This window comes from Vanellus vanellus, assembly GCF_965231255.1.
Source record: "Vanellus vanellus genome assembly, chromosome: 17".
Lineage (NCBI taxonomy): Eukaryota > Metazoa > Chordata > Aves > Charadriiformes > Charadriidae > Vanellus > Vanellus vanellus.
Window position 1 is genome coordinate 1,281,842 of NC_138922.1, and position 19,357 is coordinate 1,301,198.

The 19,357-nt window shown below is 49.5% G+C and overlaps 1 protein-coding gene across 1 annotated transcript in view; it reads left to right on the plus strand.

The window, feature by feature from the left end:
• MAP2K4 (mitogen-activated protein kinase kinase 4) overlaps positions 1–19,357 on the plus strand; it is a gene marked incomplete at its 5' end in the record, with an annotated part of 101,947 nt that overhangs the window by 63,632 nt on the left and 18,958 nt on the right. Inside the window, 4 exons of the mRNA XM_082491955.1 lie at positions 80–199; positions 12,116–12,235; positions 15,686–15,737; positions 16,167–16,294. Coding sequence (XP_082348081.1) covers positions 80–199; positions 12,116–12,235; positions 15,686–15,737; positions 16,167–16,294 — 420 coding nt within the window. The remainder of the gene's footprint in view (positions 1–79; positions 200–12,115; positions 12,236–15,685; positions 15,738–16,166; positions 16,295–19,357) is intronic.

The window sequence follows — 19,357 nt, forward strand, 5'->3', positions numbered from 1 at the left end:
ATGTTTCTCCAGAGGCGGGTCTGAAGGACACAGTAATGGCATGTAAGTGATAAAGTCTCTGCCACTCTTCCTCTTTCAGAGAATTCGGTCGACAGTGGATGAAAAAGAACAGAAGCAGCTTCTGATGGACCTTGATGTAGTAATGCGAAGCAGTGACTGCCCGTATATTGTTCAGTTTTATGGCGCGCTCTTCAGAGAGGTGGGCACTCCAAACTTGCTTCATTTGTAGCAGAGTTTGGTTTTTACTTTTTTTTTTTTTTCTTTGCAGTTTCCGACTTGCAATAAGGAGGAGAAAGTTAATTTATGTTAGGTTTCTTAGCTGTCCGCTTTTAATCAAGGGTATTTAACCAGGCGGCCCAGGTGTATGGGTGCTGCTGAGCACGTACGTGCTATTCCCATTCGTTGTTATGTCTCTGCCTATTTCAGTCTCTCCTTCTTTCCTGCTTTTCTTCTCTCTTATTGTGAGCTCCGGGTCTGGGGCTCCCCCACGCAGAGTGTGCTGCTGGGCTGGGCGCAGCTCTGCAACACGGCGCTGGGATGCAGATGTGGATTGTGTCAGTGGCTGTGAGATGCGACCATGTGGAGGACCTGTGTCCCTGTGAGGAAGGTGGCTGCTGCGATAGCAGTCACATCTCCCCCTAAGGTTATCCGATGGATGGATGGGTGGATGGATGGATGGATGGATGGATGGATATACATACATAGCCAGGCTGTGTCAGGGACTCCCAACTGACGTGCATCTGCCCTGAAGTGGTTTGTACCTGCAGATACATAAGAAAACAAGAAAACAACCATGCTGGGGTGTTCTGTCTCTGGCAGTGGCCCACAGGATCTGCTTGCAGAAGCACATGTGATACATCACCATAGCCTTCATCGTATGCGGCTGAGTGTCTCCTGAGCTAGGCGTGCTGTCTTTGTGTGGAGTGATTCTTACTGCATTTCTTTTCCACAAAAGTGTTCAGTTTGCCCTTGAATACACGTGCATTTTTTGCATCCCTTTTGTTCCCCGTGAGGCACTTCCCTTGGTTGTCCACCCCTTGTTTGAAGGCCGTCACCTTGACTCATTTTGAATTTCCATCCTGCTGTTTTGAGTGGTGCCCCTAATAGTTCCCCTAGTTTTTGTATTTGAAGAGGTGGTGAACAGTTGATCTTTTATCTATCCTGTCCAGGCCACTGGGGATTTTATGGACAGTTGCCGTATTCCCCCTCTGTCGTGTCTTACCCAGCCTGATAAGTGCCAGCCTGTGTCCTACACAGAACCCCTTCCAGACGATTGAAGGATCATCTTTCTTGCTGTTCTCTGCACCTTTTCCAGTTCTGCTCTGTCCTTTTGGGACAGAGACCAAAATTGCATGACTGTTCGTGAAAAGAGCAGTATCTGCAATCGCTAGCCTAGAGGCTGTAATTTTGCGTGACCCTTTTATGCACATAGATAGTGTGTGCTGTGGAGTGGGTTATTCAGTGTGATGCTTCCACAAGTGCTTCCAAGTGAAGAACAGAATTAGAGCATTGAGAGCTGTCAGCTGGCCACAGTTAATCCTGACACACTTTAGCTGTTCATGGCCAGGGATGCGATGTTAATCACCGCATGTTTGTGACTGTTTTAGCATCTACTTATTGTAATTTAAGGTAGATATTATGCTGCAGGGCCACAGAAGTTATCCTCCTATCTCCTTGTGCTTTGCCCAGGTACTCCTATTGCTGTCCAGCTTCGGATGGCCAGTAAAAAGGCAGTCTTATGCCATGGTTGGAGGTCAGTCATGAGGCCGAGCTGGGTTTCTTTAGTACAGGCAGAAGCAGAGGAATATAGCCCTGTTGAGCAGCGCTGGACTGCAAGCGTTTGGTCCATTTGCAAGAACAAGAGTTTTGGGGAAGATGAATGTCCAAACCTGGCGACCGCGTCCCCTTCCTCTGGAGAGCAGCAGCTCCTGCAGCTCTCCTGCAGGCGTGGATTATTCCTCTCCTGTAGTTGATCTGCGGTTGAAGCTGGCACAATGTAGGGGGATAGAGGCGTAGCCTTGCCTGTTTTCCACTACTTCAGCACAAATCCGGTACACCTACTCAAGGGAAAAAAGAAAACAGAGACCTACCGGCCGCTAGTTGTCTTCGTATATTATCAGGCAAGGCAGCCTGTGTAGAGTCTTTTGGGGCTTTACTGGGGAAATGTTAGAGAAAGAAGGTCAATATTGTAGTTAAAGCCCCAAACTGGACCTGAATATTCAATTCCTGCTTCTAGAGAGTCTGCCTCTGTAATTTTGCCAGGTCACTCCTCTGGCTTTAAATCTCAATCGCTGAAATAAGGATAATAATCCTTCCTTTCCCCATGCTCTTCTTTTTGTTATCTGTTTAAACACGAAGCCATTTTGGGCAAGGAGACATTGTCCATGTGCACACAGTACAAGCTCCTACCAAGTGTGGAGCCTCAGCCTTGGCTGAAAATTTCCAGCTTTGCTGAAATACAAATGCTAAGGCTGTCAGCTGTTGTGAAGAAAAGTCTCTGAGCAAGACAGTGTCTTGCCAGATGCTGATGAGGAACATGTTCAGGGCTGTGTGAGCCTGTCACCTCTCTGCAGCTCGGGGCACATCCCGGGATGTAAGTGCAAATGCAGAAATAGTATAAAAACCTACCTTGATCAGCACCCAAATGTCAGCCTGGCTTCTGCTGCAGCCTTTGTCCTGTCCAAAAATCCTGTCCTCCTGCAGCCAGGCAGGGCTCCTTGGGTGCTCTGTCTGGGAAAGGTTTCAGTAAGGTCACTCTGGGTTATATCATGTTGGTCGCTGGAGTTTCCTTTTCCCCCACCCTCAGCATCAGTGGTATTTGCTTCTGAGATGAAAGCAACCTTCCCCTCTCCTTGGTCCCTTACTGCCAAGGTGACGTTCCAAGTCACGTACCTCAAAGGTACACAGGGTAAGCTGGTATGCTTGGATAAAGTTTTTCTGTCTTGTCGTATTAATTACATGTTCTAGTCTTAATTACAACTTTTAAAGCTAGGAAACTATGACAGCAGAGAAGCACAGGCAGGGAAAAAAAAGAATTTCACCAATATGTTTGAACCTGTCTCACTCCCCCCCCCCCCCCCCCAACTCTGCTTAGCAGATCTGTTCCCAAATAACTGTGAACGATCCAGGTCACTGCTGGAGTATAAGAGCACATGGGACATCTCTACAGACTGAATTTCTCTCGGGTCGTCCTACAGCAAAACATGTGTAAACAAAGCTCTGTTCCAGTGTTTCAATGTGAAAAGTAAGGAAATGAGTTCCAAAAGGCAAATCCTCTTGGGACCGCCTGCTCTGAGCCAGGATTTGGATTCTTCAGGGGTGGATGGAGCTACAGATAGGAAGTCTTTTTCTTCCTGCTTCTCAAAGGCAAAAGACTTCAATTTGAGCCTCTTTAGAGGAGCTTAAGCATTGAGTAGGCAGCTCTCACCATCAGGTGATTGGCAAGAAGATTACAGCAGCCTCAGGAACAGCAGCGGGGCCGCTGGGCTGCTTTGAAAGGCAGGTTCCTTTCTGGAAGATGAGCTGTTGATGCAGAGAACCAGAGCAAAGCTCTTGGATCGTCACAGTCTGGGGAGTGGGAGTACTAAACCAAATTGGACAAAACCGCTGAAGGACTTATTTTGAAGACAAACAAGTATCCAGCTTGCCGTTAGGAAAGTAACTGTAAACAGACGAGTTACTGTTTGGAAAAGCAAAAAAAACACTACAAAAATATTTTTCCCTAGTTGTGTTGTGTCTCACTTGTTCAGCAAGCATTTTCTGATAGGAAGAGTCTTCTCTGGGAACTGGCCCTGCTTGTCCCTTAGCAGCCAGCATCTTACCACTTATTATTTATTTGCTTCTTGTTCCTTAGTCATATGGGATGTCCTTCTGTTATTATGTATGTCTTTGTATATGATGTAATGTGTAACAATGCAAAAACTGCAAGTTGATTGCTGGGTGCGGGACTTTGCTTGAGTTTATTGGCGCCCATTAGATGAGATTAAATTGCCTGTTTAATGAAACAGGAAAAAAGCTGAAAAAGTAGAAGATAGCATTCCAGCCTTTGCATGGAGTAAGGGGCTTCATTGCCCTGATACCAGATGGTGCACCTCCTGGGGTCAGGTCCTCCATGAAACAATGCTCTGCCCACTCCTGCTCCCATTGATGAAGCTGTGACCTTCACATCACTGTGTTACACCTCCCCGTGATGTTACAGCATCCTTCATTCTGCTAGCACAGCTGTTGAGCGAACCGCTCTGTTACTTGGTTCTCTAACAATCCTAAGTAAGAAAAAATCATAATGATGAATCATAAATTCATTGATTCATAGAATGGTTTGTGTTGGAAGGGACCTTTGAAGATCATAAAGTCCAACCCCCCCTGCCATGGGCAGGGACATCTTTCACTAGATCAGGTTGCTCCAAGCCCCATCCAACCTGGCCTTGAACACCTCCAGGGATGGGGCAGCCACAGCTTCTCTGGGCAACCTGTGCCAGTGCCTCACCACGCTCATTGTAAAAGATATCTTTTTTGTATCCAAGCCAAATCTACCCTATTTCAGTTTAAAGCCATTGCCCCATGACCTATCCCTACAAGCTCTGGTAAAAAGTCTTTCTCCATCTTTCTCATAAGCCCCCTTTATATATTGAAAGGCTGCAGTAAAGTCTCTTAGAACCTTCTCTTCTCCAGGCTGAACAAACCCAACTGTCTCAGCCTGTCTTCATAGCAGAGGCGTTCTAGCCCTCAGGTCATTTTGGTGGCCTCCTCTGCACCTGCTCTACCAGGCCTGTGTCTGTCTTGTGCTGGGGACCCCAGAGCTGGATGCAGTGCTCCAGATGGGGTCCCTCAAGAGTAGAGCAGAGGGGGAGATTTACCTTCCTTGACCTGCGAGCCACACTTCTTGTAATACAGCCCAAGATACAGTTGGCTTTCTGGGCTGCAAGTGCACGTTACCAGCTCGTGTCCAATTATTCATCCACCAGTATCCTCCAGTCCTTCTCTGCAGGGCTGCTCTCCATCCATTCATCCCCCAGTCCTTATTTATACTGGTGAGTGCCCCAACCCAGGTGCAGGATCTTGCAGCTGTTGAACTTCGTGAGGTTTCCCCTGGCCCCATGAAACCAGTCGGTTTCTCCATACTGTGCCATTTGAGAGCCCTGACTCCTACAAACACACGCAGAGCTTTCCACGTCAGTCATCAGAGATGCTGTATTGAAGAGGGTCTGGTTACTCGTGTTTGAGAGGTGCTGTATTGAAGAGGGTCTGGTTACTCGTGTTTGCTACCTCTCAAAGTGGTACTTGCTAGGTGTGGGAGGAGGAAAGATGTTTGCTCAGATTTCTGCAAAGATTTCACTTGAGTCACTTTATTCTAGTGAGAAGAGAGGAGTGTTGGGCTGAGCCATAGGACTGCGCCGGGCAACCCGGAGACTTTTGCCCCGAGCGGTGCTGTTTGGAGGGTTTTTAGGTCTGAGAAGGTAAAAAACAACCTTCTTTTCTTACATGTCTGCTGGAAGCTTTACAGCTAGTCTAGTTTGAGACAGTACCTGTAAGGCTGGGAATATTTGGTTAGTTATCATGACCGTACTAGTTGCTCTTTCAAAGTAGCTGTTCCTGTTACTTTTCTTCTCAAGAGGGGAAAAGGAAAAAAGCCTTGTCTGACTTGGGATCTCAGCAGTGAGTCCTGCACAGGGCGAATGTAGCCAAGCCAAGTTTAAGCCAACAAGCTCAATAGTTGATATATTTATTTGATGAAAAACTCTTAGCAAGTTGCAAAACATGCCTGGGGAGCCAGGTAAATTAGCCTGTGGGGAGGCTCTGCTGGTATGAGAGAAGACCTCATATGGATGTGTCAGTAGCACAGTGCTGATGTTAGTGTGAATTGTGGACATATCCTTAGTCAGTTGATAGAAGATGTTTGCTCTCTTTGCTGTTGATGCACAGCATGCTGTTTCTCTGGCAATCGTTGGCTGTGTTGGCATTACGCAAGGTATCTGTCCCCACGATCAGTCCCTGGCCCATAGGAAAGGTGTCCTGTGTCACATAAGGATATGTGTGGGTGATGATGTTCTTCATTCTCTCTTGCTGGTGTAGACGCAACTTGCATTAAAAGTTGGCCACACCCTGCGGTGCGCTGTTGTGATAAGCCTTCAGTGTTGGTGTCACGGAGTTGTTGAGGTTGGAAGGGACGTCTGGAGGGTCACCTTGTCCAATGCCCGTGCTCAGGTAGAGCCACCTAGGGCCACTTGCCCAGGGCCATGTACAAATAGCTTTTGAACATCTCCAGGGATGGAGTCTCCACAGCCTCCCTGGCAACCTGTGCTCAGTCACCTTCTCTCTGGTTTAACCTGACAGGCAGCTGAACACCACACAGCCGTTTGCTTGCTCCCCCCCCAGCAGGATGGGGGAGAGAATCAAAAAAAAAGGTAAACCCCATGGGCTGAGATAAAGACAGTTTAGTAGGACAGAAGAGGAAGGGACAATAATAATAATGGTGAAAGAATATACAAAGCAAGTGATGCACAATGCAGGTGCTCACCACCCGCAGACCAATGCCCATCCCATCCCTGAGCAGCGGCTCCCACCCCCCGGCCAACTCCCCTCAGCTTTATGTGCTGAGCCTGACGGCATATGGTATGGAATATCCCTTTGGTCAGTCAGGGTCAGCTGTCCCGGCTGACTCTCCTCCCGACATCTTACGCACCCCAGCCTGCTCGCTGGTGGGGTGGTGTGAGGAGCAGGTAAAGGCTTTGACTCTGTGTAAGCGCTGTTTAGCAGTAGCTCAGACATCCCTGAGTTATCAACACTATTTTCAGCACAAATCCAAAACGTAGCCCCATACTAGCTACTCTGAAGAAAATTAACTCTATCCCAGCCCAAACCAGTACACCTTTGCAGTGAAAAAGTGTTTCCTCATGTTCAGAGGAAACCTCCTGCGCTTTAGTTTGTGCCCGTTGCCTCTGGTCCTGTCACTGGGCACCGCTGGAGAGAACCTGCCTTCATCCTCTATGCACTCTCCCCCTGGGTATTTACATACATTCATGAGATTCCCCTCATCCTTCTCTTCTCCAGACTGAACACTCCCGACTCCTTCAGCCTTTCCTCATAGGAGAAATGCTCCAGTCCCTCAGTCACCTTAGCAGCCCTTTCCCTGGAGTTTCTCCAATATGACCACATCTCTCTTGTACTGGTGAGCCCAGCAATGGACACAGCACTCCAGGTGTGGCCTCACCAGTGCTGAGTCGAGGGGAAGGATCACCTCCCTTCATCTGCTGGCAATGCTTTGCCTAAGGCAGCCCAGGGCACCGTTAGCCACCTTCACAGCAAGGGCTCATTGCTGGCTCATGGTCAACTTGATGTCCACCAGGACCCCCAGGTCCTTTTCTGCCAAGCTGTCTTCTAGCTGGGTGGCATCTTTGTGACATGCTGGGTTGTTGACTGGGGACTCCAGACTCTGCGTGGAGAAGTTGAAGCATGCTTGGTGCTGGTTAAGCAGTTTTGGTGTATGTCCTGGAGATGAGAAGCGATATTTTGAATGAAATGTGCAGGGTGTTCCTGGATGTTTTTTGGAATGCCTACAAGATGTGCATTAGCATCTGGTAATTTAATACCCAATAAGGACTAAAATACATTCTTTGGAAGAATAGGTCTAACGGGAAGAGAGAATTAAAATGCTTCTTCCGTCACGTTATAATTGGAAATCAACCTGACCTAAGAGCATAAATCAAAGAGAAACTTTCATTAAGATTGCTCTGTCCTCGCAATTCACGATGAAGCAGAACTTTCCCGTGCACATCAGCGCTTTTTTGTGGTTGATCAGAAAGGGGACCGGGTGACCGGTACCCGGTCGTCCCTGTCAGTCTTCCTTTTTGTTCTCAGTAAAATTCATCAGCTTTGCCAATAGGTAAGTCCTTTCAAGTCCCAGGAAAAGATCAGATCCTGTAAAGTTTCGAATCTTGCCACCAGCCTTAATGAAGCTGCACGATTGAAAAGGTCTGTCCTCTTTTTTTCATTGTTCTTGCTGACAAGAATTCATGGTGATCGGGTAGGCTTTTATATTACCAGATCAATAAATGCCCACATCCAGGGTGTCTATATGGTATGTACTTCAGTACGAAGTCTTTCCTGGTGCATCTGATCATGTACAGTTTATTTTTTAATGCTTAAATTAACACTGGAAAACGGTTTATTCTACTTGTTTGAGTGTTCAGTAACACACACATCCCAGCCCCGCAGATGCACAAAGTATACTGGGAAGCTTTTGGTACAATAATGGCTCTAATGAGGTTGCCTGTTGTTTTGCTTCAGTTTGCTTCTGCCGTACAAACACCAGTGGTTGTAGCCTGGGCGACTGAAGTATTGGTGCACAGTGTTGGTGCGGTTGGACATAAATACAAGGCTGTAGGTGGTCAGTAGTATTCTGGTATTCTTGAACAAATCCAGTCCCCTGCAGTCTCAGCACAATAACGCAGGAATATAGCACAGTACCAACTTTTAATATAAAGCTGGTCAAAACAGAAGCAATGTTTTGAATGATCCTGCTGCCGGTAGAACAAGTCCATGTTTGCTTTCACTACAGGTAGCGTGCAAGGGTCTGGGCTGGTTCCAGGTTCACTTGATTGATGCACATCACTCATGCTGGATCCACGTTGCTTTCTCTGAGCCACTCTCAGTAATATGGAAGTGCCTCAGTTGCACTTTGCATTTGTCGCCAGTGCTGAAAAGGGAAATTTTCTGCGTGTGTTGCCTAATTTAAATCTGCAGTTTAAATCTGAGCAGGTCCTCAGCCAAATTCATCCATAGCCAATCTTTTGTTCTCTAGCAGCCTGAATTCACCTTTCTCCATGTCCTCTCGAACGCCGGTTGTGTCCTCTGCCCGTTGCACTGCACTTGCCTCTCTCACCATAGTGTCTCTGCTCCCCTGTCCGGCACAGCACCTTTTTGATCAGTCTCTTCTGCTTTGTTTTGGGTGAAATGTGTGTTTTCTGGGCTCAGCCTTGTAGCAGCCGTTTCCCTTGGGGAGATGACGTTAGCTCCTGCTGGTGCTGATGTAAAAACCCTGTTCCGAATGAGCAGTGTAAAACGGGGCTGCCCATGGCTCCGAACTCACCGTTTTCTTCCCCAGCCAACCCACCAGCGGCTCAGCCTTCCCCAGGAAAGCTGATCCCCCCTTCTTGGAAGGGAGAGGCTCTCCTGCCGGAGGCATCATCCCTTCCTTGGCAGGAGGCGGTGATGGGTTCGCTGTCACTGAAGCAGCGGCACCCGCAACGCTGGTGGCACGTGGTGGGACGCTTCCTGGCGATTTGCTGTCTGTATTGCTGAGAACAGCCTGGCATGTCTGCGAGCAGCCCAGCACCAAGCTGGGTGGCACCGCTGCCTCTGCTGATGCCAGTGTGCGGTGTTTGACAGCACCTTTGCTGGAGACTTCTGTTCCCGCTGAACCAGCACTTGGACTGGAGGCATCTTGGCGGATGCAGTACCTTGGCTTGTCTTTCACAGGACGTCAGTCCAAGTAGTCAGAAAAGACCTTTGAAGCTTTAAAACCTGGGGCTCTTCAAGCTTTTTAATAGTCTAAATATAGAATCATAGAATTGCTGAAGTTGGAAGGGACCTTTAAGATCATGAAGTCCAACCATTAACCTACTCTGACAAAACCACTTCTAAACCATGTCCCCAGGTACCACCTCTCCCCTTTTTTAAACACCTCCAGGGATGGCGAATCCACCACCTCCCTGGACAGCCTATTCCAGTGCTTGATAACCCTTTCAGTGAAAAAGTGTTTCCTAATATTCAATCTAAACCTCCCCCGACATAACTTAAACCCATTTCCTCTCGTCCTATCACTTGTCACCAGGGAGAAGAGGTCAGCCCCCACCTCTCTATAACCTCCTTTCAGGTAGTTGTAGAGGGTGATAAGGTCTCCCCTCAGCCTTCTCTTCTCCAGGCTGGACACCCCCAGTTCCCTCAGTCGTTCCTCATGAGGGGTCTGGAGGACAAATCTTACCAGCTTCGTTGCCCTTCTCTGGACATGCTCCAACACCTCAATGTCCTTCTTGTAGTGAGGGGCCCAAAACTGAACGCAGTACTCGAGGTGGGGCCTCACCAGTGCCGAGTACAGGGGGATGATCACTTCCCTAGTCCTGCTCACCACAGTATTCCTGATACAGGCCAGGATGCTGTTGGCCTTCTTGGCCACGGGGGCACAAAGTGGCTCATATTCAGCCGGTGCTGTCCACCAACACCCCCAGGTCCTTTTCCGCCGGGCAGCTTTCGAGCCGCTCCGCCCCAATCCTGTAGCGTCCATGGGGTTGGTGTGACCCATGTGCAGGACCCGGCACTTGGCCTTGTTGAACCTCACACCATTGGCCTTGGCCCATCGATCCAGCCTGCCCGGATCCCTCTGCAGAGCCATCCTACCCTCAAGCAGATCAACACGCCCACCTAGCTTAGTGTCCTCTGCAAACTTAATGAAGGTGCATTCGATCCCCTCATCATTGATAAAGATATTGAAGTGAACTGGCCCCAGCACCAAGCCCTGGGGGACACCACTTGTGACCGGACACCAACTGGATTTAACTCCATTCACCACCACTCTCTGGGCACGGCCATCCAGCCAATTTTTTACCCAGCGAAGAGTGCACCTGTCCAGGCTATGAGCAGCCAATTTCTCCAGGAGAATGCTGTGGGAAACGGTGTCAAAAGCTTTGCAAAAATCCAGGCAGATAACATCCACAGCTTTTCCCTCATCCACTAAGACTGAGAATTGCTCCTAGCTCTCACGAGCACCGGGAACATGCTTCAAACAGAAGTGACTCGAGCGCGCAGGGTGGGAACACCGGGCTTTGCCACACCTCCGCCATCCCTAGGTTTTTCTCCTAATTTCATTTCCATGTATTAACATAGAGTTCAGTTGGTTTGTGTTTTGATTGATCGGGAAAAAAAATCTACCGTCTGTAGGATAATTTCTTGGGGAAGTTTCTCCTCTATTTATTGCTTCTGTATCACAAGAGTGTGCAACTTATTCATAACCAGAGGGGCATCCCGTGCTCCGAACCACCCAGGCAGCGCAGGGCAGTGCTGCCCGCACAAGCTGCTGCTCCCTGCACAAGCGTTTTAGGTGGTACGTACATAGGATGGGACCACCATATACTCATCAACTCCATTCTGCAAGTAGCTTTTGCCAGCTAATGCAGTTTTAAAACTCAATGATGTAAACCAGCCTGTCGACGACAGGTGTGAGTACCTCGTTTCTGGTGAGGACAGGTCTAGTTCTTGTCTTTTAGTATATCTAGCAATGAAGAGTTGCCTGAAGTGCATGGGAGTCTACAGATACAGCTCACACAGAGCCTTCTGGAGGTCGAATGTTCAAAAAAATTCAAATAACTACCATCAATCCATGGCTAAGCTGTTCATCACCATGTGTTACATACACACTAAAGCAGAAGACGAAGTCCTTTTCTGGATTGTCTTTGTGGGGATCCGTTTCTCAACCACAGCGAGTCCACTGTGTGTGGGTCAATTTACAGGAGAGAATTTGATAAAATTTAATAGAATTTGATGTTATTCCTCTATGATAGCTAAGCTTAGCTTGGTTTAATGCAGATACTAGTCAGTTTTACAATTTTCTGCATTTAAATAGTTTAACTACAAGATGCAAATGAACAAAACCCCCTAGAGACTTGATTTTTTTTTTTTTTTTTCATTTTTTTTTGCTTAGATGCTATCTCTGAATGTGGTGTGAAATGTCCTCTGTCCTCTGCAGGGTTGTCGTAAACTGCAAGGGTTTTTTTTTTTTTTTTAGTCTTACTGTGCGTGCTCATGTCTCGCTGTGCCATCAGCCTTCTGGAGAGCCAGGTAGCTTTTGAGACTTGGATTCATCCAGGTTCAGGCATCTAAAATGTAATGTCAGGTCTGAGCTGGTCAGCTAGGTTCCTCTGCTGGTGAATGGAGTGGGGGAGAGGTACGTATAGGGGTGAGACTTCCATTGCTAAAATTAATCAAGGTCAATACCATCCTTCCTGTGGAATGTATGTTGCCATTCATGTGTGTTGCTGGATTCAGAGGATCTCTTTATGCTCTCTGGGGTTTTGGTTCTTGTTTTAGCCTGACAGTAACACGGATTCTTTTCTCTTTCCAGGGTGACTGTTGGATCTGTATGGAGCTCATGTCTACCTCGTTTGATAAGTTTTACAAATATGTATATAGTGTATTAGATGATGTTATTCCAGAAGAAATCTTAGGCAAAATCACTTTAGCTGTGAGTATTTTATTTAACCTTCTTTTTGTGTATGTTTTTGAAGCAAATGTGAAAAATCGAGATCCCTCTCACTCATGTGTGAGAAAGCTGGTTGATCTGCACGTAGCAGAACTGCACCACGGTTTTAATGATCCTTGAGTCTACTCTGACTTAACTTCGGTGCCTACAGCATAGGCACCAGCCCTGTCCTCAGGGGTCGCTTCATGTCCACTGGTGGTGGCATCAGTGGAAGCTGTGCACAGGTTGTCTGATTCCAAGGAAGGTGCCTGAATAGATCATCTGTCTCCCCCTCCCTTGCTTGTAAAAGGAATTGGGCATTTATAGCGGACATGTGAACCCCCCCAAACTATTAGAGAGCAAGGGCCTCCCCTCTCTCGAGTCAGCAGGGAGAGGTTGGTGCCTCTGTACGGGAGCTGAGTTACCGTCTCGTGATGCCTTAGGTGGTGAAGTGAAGCTCACCCAGGGAATCTGAGTGCAGCCTTGCTATACAGAACCCACTGCCTGCCTTTAAGGAGCCCGGTAAAATTATCTTTGGCTGTGACAAAATGAACCCTTCGTTGTCTAAACACAAGGGCAAGTTTTGGCCGTGCAAAATAAACTTCTGGTTTTGGGCTGTGGAAGAAGGTGTGTTGAAAGGTACACCAAAACCTCCGTCCTGCTGCTGCCTGTAAAAATCTGTCAAGTCCATTAGATCTCTGCAGAGGATGCTGTGTCAGTCCAGTCCAGAGAAGCCTCTGGTGACCTTATGCAAAGGCTCCCAAAAGTACAAGTGGGTCTTCAACAGGTGGGGAACCTGGTTCATGCTTTCTTGACTTAACCTGGAAGTCCTGGCCCAATAAAAAGTCAAGGCTAAGCCAAACAAATTAGTTCCGCGAGGCTGCTGGAAGATGGAAGGCTGCAGAAGTGAAACACTGTTGAGGAGTAACAGGGGAAAGTGGGAGCGAATGCTGAAGCTGTGCCGTATTGGTGAGAGATGGGCAAACTGCCTCTGTATTGGCTTCGGCATGGGAACGCCGCAGTAAGCCGGTGTCCTGAGCTCTCAGAGTGATGGGAACCTGCTCAGCGAGTCACAAACCCTGACCTCTTGAAAGGATATGGGCAAATTCTGCTCAGTGCCTGATCTTGGGAGAAAACCATCTTCATTCTTCTTAGGGGCATCTTTATAAAATGTTGAGCCTGCCCAGACCTGCTGCCACTTCTTACAGCTGACAGGCTGCCTTGACCGCTGATGCACGGTCACGGATTTAGATGTTTATAGCCAAGACTGTAAATCCTATCAAAGGCAGCTGATGGCCGTTCTGCAGCCCATGGGATGCATCATCTCACCACCAGCCAACTAAATGTATTACTGTCCAAAGCAAGACTTGAGACATAGATAAGAGATGGCTGGGTAGGGTCTGTCCTGCTGGAGTAGTCTGCTTGGAGTTATATATAATTTAGGGGGAGGGGGGAAGAAAGGGTATTCTTTCAGGGTTTGCAGGGTATTAGAGACATGTTGGCCCACATTTTGGCTCACACAGACCTTGCAAGTTGTTTGCCCAATGAAAATAGTTTGGACAGAGACTTGAGATGAGTTTTGAACCTCTCAAAGGGAGTTTCTCTGCTTACTCTGTGCAGACAGGGTGCTGTGAAAGTGCACCAAAGCTTTAACTCCCAGCCAGGGAAAAGGCCACCTTGATTGTCTCTGACCCAGGAGTGAGGGATGGATGGACCAAGGAATCTAAAATTTTCCATACCTGATACCCAGAACAGACCCGAGGACATGAAGTGCAGCTGCACTGTGTGGGAAGTCATGGGCTGCTCATTGACCACTGCCCTCCTTCCTTCACACGGCACTTTCAGGCAGCCCAGCCTCAGCAGCTCCTGAGGGAGGTCCTCTGCACAGATTGGCTTTAGGAGCTGAGACAGATTCGAACTAGATCTTATGGTCTGAGTTGCATTTCTGTCCAGCTTTTCTAGAAAACAAATGAGGAATGGCATTTAATAACTCTGGTATGAGAACACGCCCTGAGTATCTTAGACCTTGAAGGCATCTGGGTCCAGAAGGTCTACATGTGCGCTGCCCTGGTAGCCCCACCATGTGCAGGTGGGGTATGCGCTGCAGCTCACAGCTGGGCCACCCTTCATTTCACGTTAGAGCCCTTTCACCCCAGGCTGAAGAGCTTCTGCTCTGTGAGCTTCTGCTTCACCCACTTGAGGGTTGGGGCAGAAGCTTCTGGGCAGGGTTGGCTGGGATTTAAGCCAACGAGCAGTCGCTACGTCCAACAGGCTTTCTCTTGCTGAAGCTCAGATCCGAGCAGCCTGTCCAGTCTCATTCCACTGCGGACTTGCCTAAAAACCAGTCGGTGCTTTGTTGGTCAGAGAGACGTAGTAACTTCTGCTGCCAGAGCAGAAACCTGCACTGGAGGAGCAAGGGGAGCAGCGAGGAGGAGACAGCACTTCAGCTGCCCCAGAGCCTGCCAGGGCTTTTAATTACCTAAAGGCTTGGACATGGTTGGGTGAGCCTGAAGGACCAGGCTTTTGGGAATCATTCCTCGGTGCTAGACTTCATCCTTACAGTCGCACAGCTTCAGGGAGCTCTGCAGCACAACACAAACACCCTCTTACCGTTGTCTTCAGGGCAGTCTTTTGGCCATCGGTTTCTCTATAGAATCATAGAATTGTCTAGGTTGGAAGAGACCCTTGGGATCATCGAGTCCAACCATCTACCCTACTCTACAAAGTTCTCCCCTACACCATATCCCCCCAACACCACATCTAAACGTCTCTTAAACACATCCAGGGATGGTGACTCAACCACCTCCCTGGGCAGTCGATTCCAATGCCCGACCACCCTTTCTGTGAAAAATTCTTTCCTAATGTTCAGTTTAAACCTACCCTGGTGGAGCCTGAAGCCATTCCCTCTTGTTCTGTCGAGAACAAGATTCAATGATCTTTTCAGCAGAAGCGAAGTGAATGAAAGCGGTGAACTTCCAGGTTTTTTTAAAAACATCTGGTGAAATCAGGCTCCCAAAGTGTCTCATCCGTTTGATGGCGAATGGCTAAATTAGAACAGCCGCCTCTGCTGCTCCTCACACTGCTGCTGCTCAGGCAGTGCAATGGGAGCAGTCCTTAGCTACAGAAAAGGTACAGCATCACCTTGAAATAAGTTACTGCTCGAGACAATTAACATCAGAAATTGCTTGACTTCACCTCTTGCTGCCCTCTCCCGGAGTGGGACCTTTCCGGGTTACAGCGAGTGGTATGTGTTTACTAAAGCACATTCCCTCTCTCCTCTCACCTTCTGTTTGTGGGAAAGATCGTGAGAAAAATGGTTTAATGACATGGCACATTACAGATTGATATCTCAACAGATTAAATGTTTTCCTCCTGTTCCTGGAGCTCCAAAAGTTTAATGATCACAGGAATCTTATGACATTTGCTTATTTTTCATCTGTTTCTCTTTCCTAGACTGTGAAAGCACTAAACCACTTAAAAGAAAACTTGAAAATCATTCACAGAGGTGAGTTCGTGTCTTTTCTTCTCGCCTACAAAAATACTTGCAAGGATTTTAAGTGGCCTTTGCTTCACGTCAGAGTGTAATTAGGGCGTGTGCTACCGCGAGTGTGAGTACAGGTTTTGCACAAGTGTGTCCCCAGTGGCTGTTTCATTGCTCCTTCAGTCTGAGCTTTTCCATAAAAGCGTGATTTCAGGGTTGTTGGGTGTCCACCTCTGCCTCCGGGTATGTGGCGTCTTCTGGGCTCCTCCAGCTCCTCTCGTTCCCGGTCAGGATCCGCAGCGGCGGCGAGCGCATCCACTCGCGCCTGCCCGCCCCATGCCAAGGGGTGATGGCCACTGCGCGGCACCGCCGGTGTCGATTCTCCGCAGCTGCTGTTCTTGAAATGGAAACCTCCGGCCCTGACTTATCGGTTTGAATTTCTTTCCCTTGCAGACATCAAACCTTCCAATATTCTTCTGGACAGAAATGGGAATATTAAACTCTGTGACTTCGGCATTAGCGGACAGCTTGTGGACTCCATTGCCAAAACGCGCGATGCCGGGTGCCGGCCGTACATGGCGGTGAGTGGGGATGAGCTGGCGTCCCCGTGGGCTGGGCAGGATCTTACCCTCCTTCTGCAGGCCTGGCTCAGCCTGGCCGTGCCTGTCGTCTGACTGACGTGTCAGCCTGTTCCCCGTGGGATGAGCACCCCCTTCCCAGGTGAAACCGTGCTCTGGATGGAGCACTGCTGCTGGCAGCGTCAGCAAAGGCATCCAGGCTGTGGCAAAGTGACCAAATTCCCTTGTTTTTGCTGGGTTCCTCTGCTGCTGCCCGTGCGGCGGCGCTGGACCAGAGAGCTTCTCTGAGCCTTCCAGCAGCGCCCGCTCACGCTCCAAAACAAACAGCGCGCGGAGGAGGCAGTGCCGTCCGGGTGCGGGGTTTTCTTGGTCTGCGAGAAATCCATTTGCCACGGTAAGATTATGTCACGGGGGTTACTGCAGAGCAGAATTATAGTGATTTTTCAAACCACTTTATTCCAAAGTGTGCCATAACTTAAATCCAGGAGAAGGGTGTTCTGGAGAGCAGCGGTAGCAGAGCAGCTGTGTGGAAATCGCTCAGGCTGAGCTGCGGCTCCTGGGAGTCTGTCCCGCTTGTTTGCTTCCCTCCCCCTCCCAGGGAGAAAAGCTGTGGTGAAGATTTTTGAAGCTGTCTGAGGGTTTTAAACACTTCTGTGCATCGGGCTGCTTTGAAAATGCATCGCTTGGTTTCACGTGAGCTGAGGGTGCCTTGTGTGGGGAGCTGTGTTTCTGCTGCTGTCAACGTAACTTTGATTTTAGTGGCAGTGTGTTTAGCGCTCATTGTTTATCCTATGGCTCTATATGCTGAAAAAGACCATTTTTTGAACTCTCTTATCTACCATGAAAGAAACAAAAAAGGAAAATCTCTCTCTTTTAAGGTACGGTGCCCATCTGGTCTGGGGAATGGCTCTCATGTGGCTTTTATCCATCTGTGGTGTCCAAGGCAAAAGCTGTCTGCCCCGATGCTCATCTGTGCAAGCACAGAGTCTGCGTCTCGGAGCATCTGACCTTTTCCATTCGCTGTCCTCATAGCAGAGCTAGTTACTCAACAAGCTGGAAAGAAGAGTATGGATGAGATCTGTTACTGGAGACCAGTGCTGTGGTACCACAAAGTGTGTGCAAGCCCCCGAGCTACGTAACGTAGTGAAACGGGGCAGAACGGGGCAGTTGGTTCGAATAACGACCGTGTGAGGCTGGAGAGCGGGCAGAGGTGTGTCTCTGCTCTGAGCACTTTTGGCAAGTGTGTGGAGGTCCCTGCAGGGAAGAGGATCGGTCAGAGCTGCCCAGTCTGTTGTGCTGGTGGGAGATGGGGTGCTGAGGGCAAAGAGGGGTGACCAGAGGGGACTGGAGCCAGCGCCGGCTGAGCTCGGCTGACCCCAGCCTGGGCGTTTGCATCTCGGGCCGCAGGCACTTCCCATGGCATCGCTCCGGGGAGTTACGGCTGGTGTCGACTTGTCCCCGTCCTCTGAGGTGTGTATTGGGTCTTGAAAAACTGCTCTCCCCTTACCCCCTCCCAAGTTCAGTGGGCTGTAATTACAGGAATTAATGTTCCTACTTTTCCTTAAAACCGTGGGTAGATGGTTAGCTTCGCGCGGGCTGTCGGTTTAGTCACGACGTGACGGTTACCGGCGCGTCTGTAAATAGCTGCGCTGCTTCATTTCCCCAGGGGCTTGGGGAGGGGGGGGCGGGGGGGGCTTCCGATCACCCCTTCTCTTTCCTCCCTGTCTGCGTGTATCTGCTCTGCTCTTCGTGCATCTCCATCACCAGCTCCGGATTTTTTTAAGTGAGCAAAAGCGTTTCGGTTCAGTTTGTGATTTTCAGAGCTTTGGCACGGTATACGGTTTGCAGGACGAGCCAGCAGCTGGCGGGCGGTGTGGGAGACGGCTGGCCTCTTCCCTTCTGCTCGGCGCGTTCAGTGACTCCTCTCCAAGTACACGAGCATTTCCACGTACTGAGAAGCCTGGGAAACGGGGAAGCGTCCCCAGCGTGCAGGCACGTCTGCCAGCTCTTTCTCCAAGCCAGCAGGGGCCGAGTGATGCTGTGATCAAACCTGAGTGTACCTGGGAGGGAGTTAGGTCAGTCACACGCCTTTTTTTTTTTAATTGGTGCAAAATAGACACCTATTTTTGGTACAAAATAACCTGCCTATATTCAGCCAGAGCGGGTCTGATAAGGGCTGCTGGATGTTGCTCCCCGACGAGAGCGCGGTGCTCTGCAAGGCCCGCTCGGCCCGTGGCATTGCAGCATCCCTGCCCCCCGCAGGAACCCGATAACGCCGTGCTCGCTGGAGCTGGCTCCTCAAGTAGCCGCCGATAACAATAACATTGGACGTCGGCCAGTTCGACTGGGGGCAGTCTGGTTGGGCAGCAGGAGCCACGTCCAGCTGCTAAGGCAGCGCTGCGTGGTTTAACCAAAATTGCGAGAGCTGTCACGGAAAGCGGCGGATCAGCGCTTGGAGCTGCCAGCGCTGGAGAAGTTGTTTTGCTTTTGGCTTTGAATTCCCCTGTGGGCGTTACGTTGAGGTAAAGGCCTACATGTCGGTGCCTTGTGTTCTCGGGAAGAAAGGAAGGAAGGACCGAGCCCCCGCGCCACCCGAGGCAGCAGCCTGTGCCCCGCGGCCCCCGGGCTGTGTGCCGGGCGCTGGGGGACCTGTGCCGGTGCCAGCGTTGTGGGTTTGCTCTCAGTGAAGTTTCACAACCTCAAATGCAGCCTTAAACCTGCAGTGGGGGTGAGGTTGCTCCCGCCATTCCCTGCTCCTCCCTGGCCATCCCTGCCTCGCTTCCCGCGGCAGCGGGTGCTGTGGGTGGGAGGGGAGGCCCTGTGTGCCACGCTGAAGCTGGCGGTCTTTGTGGCGTTACTGCTTTTGCCTTCTTAACGCTCGAGTGAACCCGGTTTCTGTGTCAGAGAGGAGGGATGAGATGGGAAGCGCCTGGTTTAGGTAGGGGAGGCCCCATCAGTGTGAGGATGGACGTCCTGCCCTGCGCTGCTCCTTTGAGACCTCTCCAGGGGCAGAGTTTGATGGTGTCACACGCGTCCTCGGTCCCTCAGATCCTTTTCCCAGGTCAC